The sequence below is a fragment of the Vombatus ursinus genome, unplaced genomic scaffold (genome assembly GCF_900497805.2).
Source record: "Vombatus ursinus unplaced genomic scaffold, bare-nosed wombat genome assembly UNPS02014811.1, whole genome shotgun sequence".
Classification (NCBI taxonomy): domain Eukaryota; kingdom Metazoa; phylum Chordata; class Mammalia; order Diprotodontia; family Vombatidae; genus Vombatus; species Vombatus ursinus.
In genome coordinates, this window is record NW_020954589.1 from 94,732 (window position 1) to 107,768 (window position 13,037).

Here is a 13,037-nt window from a genome sequence, read left to right on the forward strand (position 1 = left end):
CATCACTTTCAGTTTTTCCTCTACTTTTCTTACTTGCTTCTCAAAATCCTTCCATGGCCTGGGACCAATTCATATTTTTCTTGGAGGCTTTGGATGTAGGAGCTTTGGCTTTATTGTCTTCTTCTGGTTATATGTTTTGTTCTTCTTTGTCACCAAAATAAGATAATATAATCTGACTCTTTTTGCGCTGCTTGCTCATGATTCCAGCCAATTACTTGAGTTATAAACTCTTTGTTAAGGTAGGGGTCTGTTTCCAGTGTGGAGAATGTACTGTCCCAAGCTTCAGGGGTTTTGTGCAGCTGTTTTCAGAGATACTTCTAGGGACCTGTAAATTTTCAGTTCTTCCAAGGTACTATGATCAAGGGTGAGGTGTTTAATCCTTTCCTGTCCTGTGTTCTGGTCTATGAGTGACCACAAGCACTCTTTTCTGTCTTGGAACTGTGAGGAGGATTTCCTCTCCACTGCCACTATAAGCTCCACCACGTCAGCTCTCCTCCTCGCCCCAGGATTGCCAGCCAGAACTGTGACCCAGATCCAAGCACTGGCAAAGCAAGAGAATCCTGCACCAGCAGAGAGATCCTTGCAATCCCCCTCTGATCAGCCACTAGATTCCCCCTCAGTCTGTGGACTGGAAGCTCAAGAAGCAGTCGCCGCCCCAGGGCCAAGCTCGGAGACTGGAGCTGAGACCACTGTACTCCTCTCTCTCACTGTAGACACAGATTTTTCCCACTGACCTTCTAAACTGTCTTTGGCATTCATGGGTTGAGAGTTCTGGAAACCACCACAGCTGCCTGCGATTCAGCTCTCTGAAGGCAGCTCCAAGTTCGCTGAGGCCTGCGCTCCCACGCCAAACTGTGTTCCTCTGCCCGCCTACGATATACCTTTCTGATCAACAGTCCAGGTTGTCTTGGGCTGGAAATTTGTTTCACTTTGTCTTTTTGTGGGTTCTGCTGCTTTAGAATTTGTTTAGAGCCATTTTTTATAGGTATTTGGAGGGGTTTAGGGGAGAGCTCAAGCAAGTCACTGCTTTTACTCCAACATGTTGGCTCCAATCCTGTCACTTTTCACTGTCCGTCTATCTCCTAATCATGGAATACAGGACCCCCTTTCTCAGGGGTGAGCATTGTGAAGCTCAAATGAGACGATGGATGTAAAGCACTTGGCAAGCCTTAAACTGCCATATAAATACCAGTTATCATTATTATAATTATTATTATCTAGTCACCAGGCCTCCAGTCTGGTGATGACTTCATTCCCTGAGTCTTCCACTGAACTCAAGCATTGTTTATAGAGCAATACAGTGGGGTTCTGAGAAATGGGGAAAGGAGCAAGGAATGTGTACATGCACACTTTTTAAGTTTAATCTGCATTATTAATGCTTTTTTTTTAAAGCCCAGGCAATCAACAAAACGACAAATCAAGCCCTTATTTTGTAACTTGTGAAGATTTCCCAAGTGTAATTACTCATACTGAAAATTTAACCGGTCCAACACATCCCTGTGACCTTACTCCTTAATTTCTCTCCACTGAATTTTTCCTGCTCTCTAAAGCTGATAGCGACCTTGCTCCTTAACCTCCTTCAGTCATAGAAACTTGGGTCTGATAGAATATAAACTTCTCAAGAGCTTTAATTGTTTCTTTAATCTCCAGTGTCTTATACAGCACTCAAACACACAGTAGGTGCTTAATAAATGCTTTCTGATTGATTGAATTAAAGTGCAGATTAGCCAATGACAACAAAGGGATCATTGGTAGGTGTACATACAGTGCAATGTGTTACTAACAAAGAATTGCACAGAGACATGGCATAAAAGCTATCAGGGGTGTGTAACCAGAAAAGCAAGTGGCCAGGTCATGTAGCATAAAAAGGGAGAAACAGATGGAAAGCCCAGATGAGCCACAGTTACCCAAACAATGTCTGGAGATTTAAAGAAAGGGCCTCAGCATGCAGGGATGATCCCCTAAGGAGGAGAAGTGAGATGTGGACAAAGGTCACACAGAATGAGAAAGAGACAGAAGTAACACTCATAATCAAATCACAGAAGCAGGTAAATAAATCATTTACATGCCAGTTTGGTCCTGAAAAGACAAATATTTTTTCTGTTCTCAAAATACTTAGAAAAGCTAGATTTTAGTAATAACTAGTATTTTGTGAAATCTGAACTGTATTAAGTCTTTAAAGCACTTTTAAGCACTTAAAGAACTTTTCCTTTATCACTTAACTAACAATTATCTGTTAATATTTACAAAATCTCTGATTTTAACCACAGTACCATTTAAATGACAAAATCTAGAATACAAAGATAAAAATCTAGAAATATAATCGGCTTGACCAGTTTCTTTTTTAAATAGTTGAATAAAACAGTTGTTTTGTGAAGGTAGTCTTTTCTTCCCTTTCCTAGTAAACATATCTTAGTGACCATCCTAATTGTTGGTGTCAGTAATAACAGAAGGATTCCTTTTCTTGCTTGTCCATTGCCCTAGAAAGTCCTCTGATGTTGGGGGGGTTCTGCTTAATAGAAGAAGAGGAATTGTTTCTAAGGAACTTGGCCCTTAACATAGTCATGTACTATACTGGTTAATAGCACCCCCTGGTGGCTATATTGGTGTCTTGTTTGTGAAGCCAACAAAAATACAGACCTTTTTTTTAACCCCTACTAAACCTAATTTTTACATATATACAGTATAGAAATGAATAGGTATTTGCAGTCACATATGTACACATGATTAACAACATTAGAATTTTGTCTTCAAATATGAATGAAAATTATTTCAATAAGCATTTACTTAAATGCTTACTATGTGCTAAACACTAGAGATCTGAGAAAATCAAATTGATTCTGATTCTATTTTGTAATTGATTCTATTCTATATCACCCCCAGTATGTTTTTAGAATTGCCTAATCCATGTTTCTTTGTCTCTGAGTTAAGTTCAGAAGTTTTTTCCTCTCTGAGCTAAGTTGTCCCATAAATCATCTTAATTCAAAGAAATATATTGTTTCTATACTAACTGCCCATGTACAATTAAGGGAGATCTGTTATCTTTCTAACAAGTGTTGGAAGGTGCAGGTAGGCATCAAAAAGTCTGTTATTTCTGCAACACTGACTGTCCTTCAAGAAAATCTGGACTGTTATCACTGTGACTCTAAATAACAATGCGGGTGGACAGCACCTGCATCCTTTGTTTTTGAAGAAGACTAATGACGTCACATAGGGATTTCTTGAGTTGCACTTGAATTGGATTTAAGTGAGGCAGAGTTGTGAAAAGTTGTCAGCCTTACTTTCTCTTCCAGAGTCATCCAAGTCCAGCGGCAAGACAAAAATCAAGATGCCTGACTGTGGAAGTAGCGATTGTCACTAGCCCTGCATTCCTGCCCATCCAATCACATTGTTTTCCATCATCTGTGATACTTCAGACTTTGTGACCAATCATATTGTTTTATGCTTACTGTTCTTGGTTCTCTTGTACTTCCCAAAACTATATGAAGGCTAGTAAGCCATACCTTGTGGTCTTTTGACTGAGTTAAGAAACTCCTTTTATTTGTCGTCACTAGTCTTAGCAATAAATTAAATGTGCTTGGAACTTTGTGCCTCAAATTACCTTAAATTTCAACCTTGACAGATCAAAGACCAAAAAAAAAAAAAAAAAGCAAGAAAGAAAGAAAAGTAATCCCTGCCTTTGAGGAGCTCATGTTACTGGCAACAATAGGGGAGTTATGAAAGGGTCTATTCTAGAGATACACTGCAATGAAAATAGGTAGATAGTGATGACTAACAGTGATAATTTGTTTCTTTTTTCAGTTTAATTTTATTTTTTTAGTTAATGGTAAGTATTTATTTTTTCCCTCATCTCCTCCCCCTAAAAACCTCCAAAATCTTTGTTTTGCAAAATCAAGCAAAACCAATTTCCACATTGACATATCCAAAAATGTACATCTCATTCTGTACAATGAGTCCATCCCCTCTAGGTCAGACAATGGGGAGAGTGCTTCATGTTCAGTTCTCTGGAATCAGGTTTGGTCAATGTATTGATCAGAGGGCTTAACTCTTTCAAAATTGTTCATTTTTATAATATTATTGGAAAATTTAAGTTATAAAAATCTTCCTTCCAAGACTATGCACTTATGATCAAGCAAACACATCAACCAAATACAATGTGAAGCTATATTGATGAGAATTCACTGAGATAAGTCATGGAGTAATGAAATGAAAGAGAGATCCTTTACTCTTCAAGATGTCTATAATTTACCCAAGGTGAATGTAATGATTATTGGACATTTGGGGACTTTGGGTCTCTTAAAAAGTCCTAGAGCTTACACTGGTATTTTCAGAAGGCTTTTCATTTGGTGTTCTGTGATAAGGTTTGGTTCATTTTCTCCAGGTTGAATAATCTGATGCTATAGCTTGACTTAAGAGTAGGCTAGAGTAGAATGGGGGCAATTATCTTACAAGAAGTATACCTTTGATCTTCTATTATACTCCTTGCTTGTCATTCAAGATTGTTCATTTTGGCCTTCAGGTTTTTGTTCATAAATCATAGATTCGGGGGCAGGTAGGTGGCGCAGTGGAAAGAGCACTGGCCCTGAAGTGAGGAAGACCTGAGTTCAATTCCAACCTCAGACACTTGACATTTACTAGCTGTGTGACCCCGGGCAAGTCACTTAACCCCATTGCCTAGCCAAAAACAAAACAAAAGAAAACAAACAAAAAAAAACATAAATCATAGATCCAACAATTATATGCATATATAAAGGGATATATGTGGGGGGCATGCAGGTATGCATATGTAGATAAATTTTTTAATTATCTTATTTTCCAAGGGCTAAGTAAGCTGATGGAAGCAAGTGAATCTGTTGCTCAGCTATCACAAGATCTTGCAATAAAGGAGAAGGAATTAGAAGTGGCTTCTGTAAAGGCAGATCAAGTGAGTTAACTAAGACAATAACTGTTATGATGTTGCTAACAAATAAAAATACCAAAACTTTTATGAAAAATAGATAGTGCATAAATGCCAAATCCTGGTCATGAAGATCTCTAAGTATTTTATTTACATCAATATATAATCTTAAATATATCATATTCTTCTCTTGACTTGATCTATGAGCTCTTTTTCTTATATGCCTGTAAGTCTCTACTACCTAAATAAAAAAAAAAATACCTAAGGCTATAGGTTTTTTAGTTTTATTTTATTAGGTTCTTCTCCTAGCCTAAAGTCTTCTTCCCTGCTCCCTCCTATTCTAGCTTTTCTTTTCTTTGAGTTCTCTGCCATATTTGACTATTCCTTTTTCTTTTTCTTTTCTTTTTTTTTTGACTACTCCTTTTTCCATGGGAAATGTTGGATCCTTATTGTCTGAGACTTTGAAAGATGAAATCTTTAAAATAAAAGAAACTTTCCTTATTGTTAGACAACCTTAGTTCCACAACTCATTTGGTGAGTTAAAAGTGCGAAGAGGGAACCATAAGATCTGGCTTTGTTTTTAAATGCTGAGGAACTGATTGCAAACCTGTCTGAAGAGAGAGCCAGTGCATCTATTTGACAGCAGAAGGAAGCATTGCAAAGGGGCTGCTGGAACAAAGGGAAGCTGCTTTAGCGGCCTCCCAGAAGGGGCTGTCTTTGCCAGTGGAATGTCCCAGATGGCTTATCTGCCCCCAGCCCCAGCCCCAGCCCCAGCCCAAGCTCGTTCCATCAGTCTCCTCCCATGTGCATCACTTCTTCCACAGAGCCTTGGTCTACTTTTTTTTCAAGGTCAGAGCATATTGTACACCTAGACTCAGCTTTGACTACTTGTTTTAATGGAATTGGACTTTGGCCATTTGCTTTTTAATACATTGATAATACCTTGAAAAAAATGAAATCTTTGAACTTGAAAGAGAAGTAAGATGGTAAGTGTGCTAGATCTAGAGTCAGGACTAGTTGGGCTCCAGTCCTGCCATCTGTATGACCTTGGGTAAATCACTTAACCTCTTTGAGCCTCAGTTTCCTCATCTGCAAGATGTGGATAAGGGGCAATAGAGCATAGTGATAAGAGAGATGGCCTTGGAGACAGGAAAATCCAATTTCAATTCCCATCTCTGGTACATACTGGCTGTATGACCCTGGGCAAGTCACATAACCCCTGACTATCTCAACTAAATGGCTCAATTGCAGAGAACTTGACAATCTCTCAATTGGTAAAGAAAGTTCTTTAGCAGGAGCTTCCTATAGACCAACAAAATCACAGGCTGAGTTTAGAAAGGGAGAGTGGAGGAGGAGGAAGGGTGATATTTTTAGTACCTCCTTCCTCCAAGGTTTGTGGGAAGGCTTAAATGTGAACCATGGAGGCAAAGGGCTCCTGAGCCCAGCCTCCCACCCTCTGCTGGAATGACTCTACAATAGCATGGATGACATGCAGGTGTCATCTAGTAGCTGCTCAGATACTTTCAGTGACAAGAAATTTGCTACTACTTCACTACAAAGTCTATTCTGTTCCTGGACAGGCCTAATGGCTAGAAATTTCTCCTTGCAATGAGCAAAAATGCTATTTCTCTGCAATTTCTACCCATTAGTCATAGTTTTATTCTCTGGATCTGCACAGCATAAATCGGTCCCCCAGATGTTAGCCCTACAAATAATTAAAGACACTTCCAGTGCCAAGATGGCAGAGTGAGGAAGGAACCCTCTGAAGCCCTCCCTAATTCCCCTCCAAAGAACTAGAAAACCACCTCAGAATTGAGCTAGGAGCAGGGAAGCAGCTTACCAGCCCAGCAAGAAAGGTCTGTCTCCCTGAGGTGGGAGGGGAGTGAGGTCCAAGAGCAGCAGCAGCAGCCAGCCTCACAATAAGGGGCCTGCAGCAAGGTTCCAAGCCTGTGGCCAATCCACCAGTGAGGCCCTACCCTTCTGCAAACCATCAGCTCGCTATACAAGTGAGCAGTCTGTGCAGTGCAGCAAGATCCCACACCAGTAACCCTACCTTTAGCACAAGCCACTAGTGAGGCCTTGATCCCCTTGCCCCTGGGTCAGCCAACAGCAAGACCCCAGCTCTGGGACCTACCAGCAGAGAGACTGTTTCTATAGCAACCCAGCAGCAAGGTCCCACCCCTGGAGCAGGCCAGCAGTTAAACCCCACACATAGGGGAGACCAACAGGGAGGCCCCACCCTCCCAGTATAAGCCAGAAGGGAGGCCTACCCTCCAGAGAAAGCAAGCAGCTAAGCCCTGAAACCCAGTGAAAGCCAGCAGTAAAACCCAGAGCCCCAGCATAAAAAGCCTGGGAAGGTGCAGAACCAGAGCACAACTTCTACATAAAAACACCAAATTACAAAAAAGGCAGAAAAAAACGAGCAAAAAAAAAAAAAGAAGTTGACTATAGAAAGTTACTATGGTGATAGGGAGGATCAAGACATGAACTTAGAAGAGGACAATAGTGTCAAAATGGCTACATGTGAAGCCTCAAAGAAAAATGTAATTTAGTCTCAAGCCCAAAAAGAATTCCTGGAAGAGCTTAAAAGGATTTTAAAAAGCAAATTAGAGAAGTAGAAGAAAAACTGGGAAAAGAAATGAGAGTAATGCAAGAGAATCATGAAAAAAAAATAATAAGGGAAAAGATAAAAATTTACTGAGGAAAATAGACTTGGTCAAATGGAAGAGGAAGTACAAAAGCTCACTGAAGAAAATAATTCCTTAAAAATTAGAATTGAACAAGTGGAAACTAATCACTCTATAAGACATCAAGATATGAAAAACCAAAGTAAAAAAAATAGAAGAAAATGTTAAACTTCTCATTGGAAAAACAACTCACCTAAAAAACTGATCCAGGAGAGATAATATAAGAATTACTGGACTACCTGAAAGCCATGATCCTAAAAAAAAAAAAAAAAAAAAAAGTCTGGATGACATCTTTCAAGAAATTATCAAAGAAAACCACCCTGATATATTAGAACCAGAGGGCAAAATAGAAATTGAAAGAATCCGTTGATCACCACCTGAAAGAGATCCCAAAATGAAAACTCCCAGGAACATCAGAGCCAAATTCCAGAGCTCACAGATCAAGGGAAAAGTATTGCAAACAGCGCCCCCCCCACCCCCCAAAAAATCAAATATCATGGAGCTACAGTCAGGATTACACAAGATTTGGCAGCTTCCACATTAAAGAACCAGAGGGCTTGGAAAATGATATACTAGAAGGCAAAGGAGTTAGGATTACAACCAAGAATCATTTACCCAGCAAAACTGAATAATTTTTCAGGGAAAAAAATACGGACATTTAATGAACCAGAGTACTTTCAAGCATTTCTAATTTAAAGACTAGAGCTGAATAAAAAATTGGACCTCCAAATACAAGACTCAAGGGAAATATAAAAAAGATTACAAAAAGAAACAAGATAGAGAAAACATAAGAAATTCAATAAGGTTAAACTGTTTATGTTTCTATATGGCAAGGTAATATTTGTAACTCTTAACAACTTTATTACTATCAGAACAATTAGAAGGAGTATGTGTAGACAGAGGATATGGATATAAGGTTACTTTGATGGGATGATACCCCCCAAAAAACAAAATAAAGGGGTGAGAAAGAAAATTGCACTGTAAGAAAGAGGGGGGGAGATTGAATAAGGTTAATTATCCCACATAAAAGAGGCATGAAAGAGCCATTATATAAATGGAGGAGACGATGGGAGGGTGTCAGGCAAAGCTTAATTAAACTTTACTCTCATCAAAATTGGCTCAAAGAGGGAACAATATGCAAGCTCAGTTGGATATAGAAATCTATGTTACCCTATAAGGAAGTAAAAAGGGATAGAGATAATAGAAGGGGGTATGATAAAAGGGAGGGTGTATTGGGGAAGGCGCTGATCAGAAGTAAACACTTGTGAGTAGGTAAAGGGTAGGGGGATAAAGGAGTAAGGGATAAACAAGCGAAAAATAGTATGGAAGGAAATACACAGTTATCATAACTATAAATGTGAATGGAATGAACTTACCCATAAAATGAAAGCAGTTAGCAGAATGGATTAAAAACCAGAATCCTACAATATGTTGTTTACAAGAAACACATTTGAAGGACAGAGATACACACAGTGTAAAGAAAAGGGACTGGACAGAATCTATTATGCTTCAGCTGAAGCAAAGAAAGCAGGGGTAGCAATCATGATCTCAGACAAAGAAAAAGCAAAAATAGATTTAATTAAAAAGATAAAGAAGGAAACTTACATGCTGAAAGGTACTATAGACAAAGAAGTCACATCAATACTAAATATATATATGCACCAAATGGTATAGCATCTAAATTTTTTTTTTTGGTGAGGCAATCAGGGTTAAGTGACTTGCCCAGGGTCACACAGCTAGTAAGTGTCATGTATCTGAGGCCGAATTTGAACTCAGGTCCTCCTGACTCCAAGGCCAGAGCTCTATCTACTGCGCCACTTACCTGCCCCTTAGCATCTAAATTTTTTAAGAAGTTGGATTAAGCTACAGGAGAAAATAGATAATAAAAATATACTAGTAGGGGGCCTCAACTTTCCCCTCTCAGAAGTAGATAAATTGAACCACAAAATAAACAAGAAAGAAGTGAAGGAAGTGAATAAAATTCTGGAAAAGTTAGATATGATTGATCTCTGGAGAAAACTGAATGGAAATAGGAAGGGATATACCTTTTTCTCAGTAGCATATCACACCTACACAAAAGCTGACCACTTATTAGGACATAAAAACCTCAGAACCAAATGCAGAAGAGCAGAAATAGTAAACACATCCTTTTCAGATCGTAATGCAATAAAAATTACATTCAATAATGGACAATGGAATGAGATCAAAAATTAATTGGAAATTAAATAATCTAATCCTAAAAATCAAGTGGGTCAAAGAACAAATCATAGAAACAATTGATAATTTCATTAAAGAAAATGACAACAATGAGAAAATATACCAAAATTTATGGGATGCAGCCAAAGTGGTACTTAGAGGAAATTTTATATCTCTAATTGTTTACATCAATGACATAAAGAAAAAGCAGATAAATGAATTGGTCATGCAACTAAAAAAGCTAGAAAAAGAAAAAGTAGATAAAGACAACTGTGATATCTCTCCCTCTTTTCTCCATGCTAAACATTTCTAGTAGTTTCAGCCATTCCTTATGTGACATAGTTGAGATCCCCTCACTATATTGATTATTTTCTTCTAGATGTGCGCTGTTTTGACACTGTCCCTCTTAAAATATATCTCAAATAGAGCACAATGTACCATGTGGGCCCTAACCAATACAAAGTATTTTGACACTATCATCTCCCTCATCCTGGAAACCACATTTCTGTTAATACAGTCTAAGGTGACATTAGCTTTTGTGTTAGCTCTGCCCTATTGCTCCTTCATATCTCAGTTTTAGCCTAATAAAAGCTTTTAAGTTTTTAGGCCTAGACCTATTGATAAACTATGTCTCCCATATTTTATATGTGTATAGTTGATTTTTTAAAAGTGTAATTGCAAGACTTTATATTATCCCTTTTAAATTAATCTTATTAGTTTGAGTTCATAATTCTAACTTGTTAAGTTCTCTAATCGTCTTGATTCTGTTGTCCAGTGTAATATGAATATATCCCAGTTTCATGTCATCTGCAGACTTGACTTGCAGGCCTTCTATATCTCTGTCCAAGTCACTGATAAAAATATCAAACAAGACAGAACTTCTTTTCCTTTCCTGGTTTTCTTACCTCTCTGGCTGCTCCTTCGGAGTTTTGATCATTGTCCTCTGTGTCTTCTCTCTCCCTCTTCTTTCCCTCTTTAGCCACCTCTCACTACACTATGCCAGACTCTCTAGCTTCTCTCTTAGGGATATTATCTGTTTTTAGATCTAGCTGTCTTCTATAAGAGGTAAATAGTCCCTCACTATTATTCCAAACATGGTTTCCATGGGTTTTTTTTATGTTTCACAATTTCATAGGTGCTAGCAGAAGTCACTGTAAGTGCCCAAGCATCAGCCAAAGTGAAAAATGAAGTTCAAGAGGTGAAAGACAAAGCCCAAAAAATTGTAGATGAAATTGACAGTGAGAAAGTAAAGGCTGAGTCCAAGCTAGAGGCAGCCAAGCCAGCTTTAGAAGAAGCAGAAGCAGCCCTGAATGTAAGCAAATGTGTAGACTTCAAGAGAAGCTCACATTAACAAAATATTCCCATCATGAAGTTAACCGTGAGATTTTCTCATTCAGGAAACAAAATTGAATTCTTAGTGTGATTTACTGCCTAGCTTGAAATGCATTTCCATTGATTTAATTCTCTCAATTACAAATTAAGCTTTAAAAAGGTCTTGATTTTATGTAACTCGTTATTTTCATGTTCATAAATCAAACTTCTATGGAAACAGGGACAAAAATACAGTGAATTGAACTATTTGTATTAGCTCTTTCTTGGTAATGAAGATTTCTTAGACTCCAGTAGACTTTTAAAATTGGATAGATTTTCTATTGTCTAAGCTACTTTAAGTGTACTTCAAGTACAAAGAGGGCAATTGATTAGATGATTTTTCAAGATTATCTAGTGTGTGTGCCCAAGCTTTCTTGGATATTTGTTGCCCCACTAGTGAGGCTTATATTCTGGTATTTATTATACCTATTTAACAAGGCACAATATTCTCTTGACAGGTGAATTCCTTGAGAAGGTGTTAACGTGACCCATTGATAGCACATTGAGGATGATTGATTAATGAATGGTGACTCATAGTTAGTTCAAATACCTGAGTAACAAGTGTTAAAGGAAAATGCTGTATCAGTGGGGCCACAGATAGCTAGGATAATGCCTGGGTACACACTCTATGGTCCTTTCAAGGTTTATGATCCTGGGAGTTAATAAAAATCACTTCAGAGGATCTTTGAAATGGTTTTAATGTATTCATTCTTTATACAGACTATCAAACCAAATGATATAGCTACAGTCAGGAAGCTTGCAAAACCTCCTCATCTCATTATGAGAATCATGGATTGTTGTCTGTTGTTATTCCAAAAGAAGATTGACCCTGTCACAATGGATCCTGAAAAGCCTTGCTGCAAACCGTCCTGGGGAGAGTCATTGAAAGTGAGTAAAATGCACTAATTCCCTAGGAATAGAAGTTCTGAATTGCCTAGGTTAGGTACCTCTAGCACCCATTCCAATTCTCTGGCACCCTGAAAGCATTCAATCAATGTGTACTGGATGAATGAACAAGGATAGAGGGCCTTTAACAATGTGGTGAAGGCAAACAGAATCTGAATGTCAGACTGGCCTTCTCTTTATATGATTTACCCAATTCTCCCTCCCTCCCCACTTTGAGATCTCCATTGCTTCTGTGCAGAACAGTTCAGTGGTTACCCAGCAGCCTCTGAAGGGTATGTTTACAAGTGGTTTCCAAAGTTGATTATGAATGTTAATCGGGGGGCACATGTACTAGAAGAGGTGGTTGACCTAGAAATAGCAGAATCCAAGCACTATTGGCTCTGCCCCACCCTTTCCCAGGTCTTCAGCCCTTGTCCTGTCCCCAGCCTTCACCTTAGCCCTGCTTCTAATTAGGAACATGTATTATGGGGACATATGCCTGGGTAGTAGTATTAATCAGGAGAGTGGGAAGGCATTTTTCTTTTTCTTCTTCCTCCGCTCCTTATGGAAACCTGAAGAGAGAATCAAAGGTTGCAAATTCTGGCTCATTAACACAGTATCCTTGAACCATCCATTTAGAGCCAGGGTTTAATTTTTTTTTTTAATTCAGAGTAGAAACTAACAGTCTGAAGGGAAAAAAATTGTCCTGTTTTCTCCAAAGTCATAAATCTAATCTCTTTTTGCAGTTGATGAGCGGGGCCGGATTCTTACAGAGTCTACAGCAGTTCCCAAAGGACACTATTAATGAAGAGACAGTAGAGCTATTACAGCCATATTTTAATATGGATGATTATACTTTTGAGAATGGTAAAAAGGTCTGCGGTAATGTTGCTGGTTTGCTGTCTTGGACACTTGCTATGGCAACTTTTTTTGGAATTAACAAGGAGGTGTTGCCTCTGAAGGTAAAGGGCTCTCCCCCTACAGTAAATTGATGTTCAGTA

At 38.5% G+C, this 13,037-nt stretch overlaps 1 protein-coding gene across 1 annotated transcript in view; it reads left to right on the forward strand.

Annotated features, from left to right (window-relative positions):
- The window catches only part of LOC114053396 (dynein heavy chain 8, axonemal), a gene marked incomplete at its 5' end in the record, with an annotated part of 217,447 nt that overhangs the window by 87,228 nt on the left and 117,182 nt on the right, over positions 1 to 13,037 (forward strand). The window contains 4 exons of the mRNA XM_027876403.1: positions 4,821 to 4,924; positions 10,916 to 11,092; positions 11,872 to 12,039; positions 12,783 to 12,998. Of these exons, the coding sequence (XP_027732204.1) occupies positions 4,821 to 4,924; positions 10,916 to 11,092; positions 11,872 to 12,039; positions 12,783 to 12,998 (665 nt within the window). The remainder of the gene's footprint in view (positions 1 to 4,820; positions 4,925 to 10,915; positions 11,093 to 11,871; positions 12,040 to 12,782; positions 12,999 to 13,037) is intronic.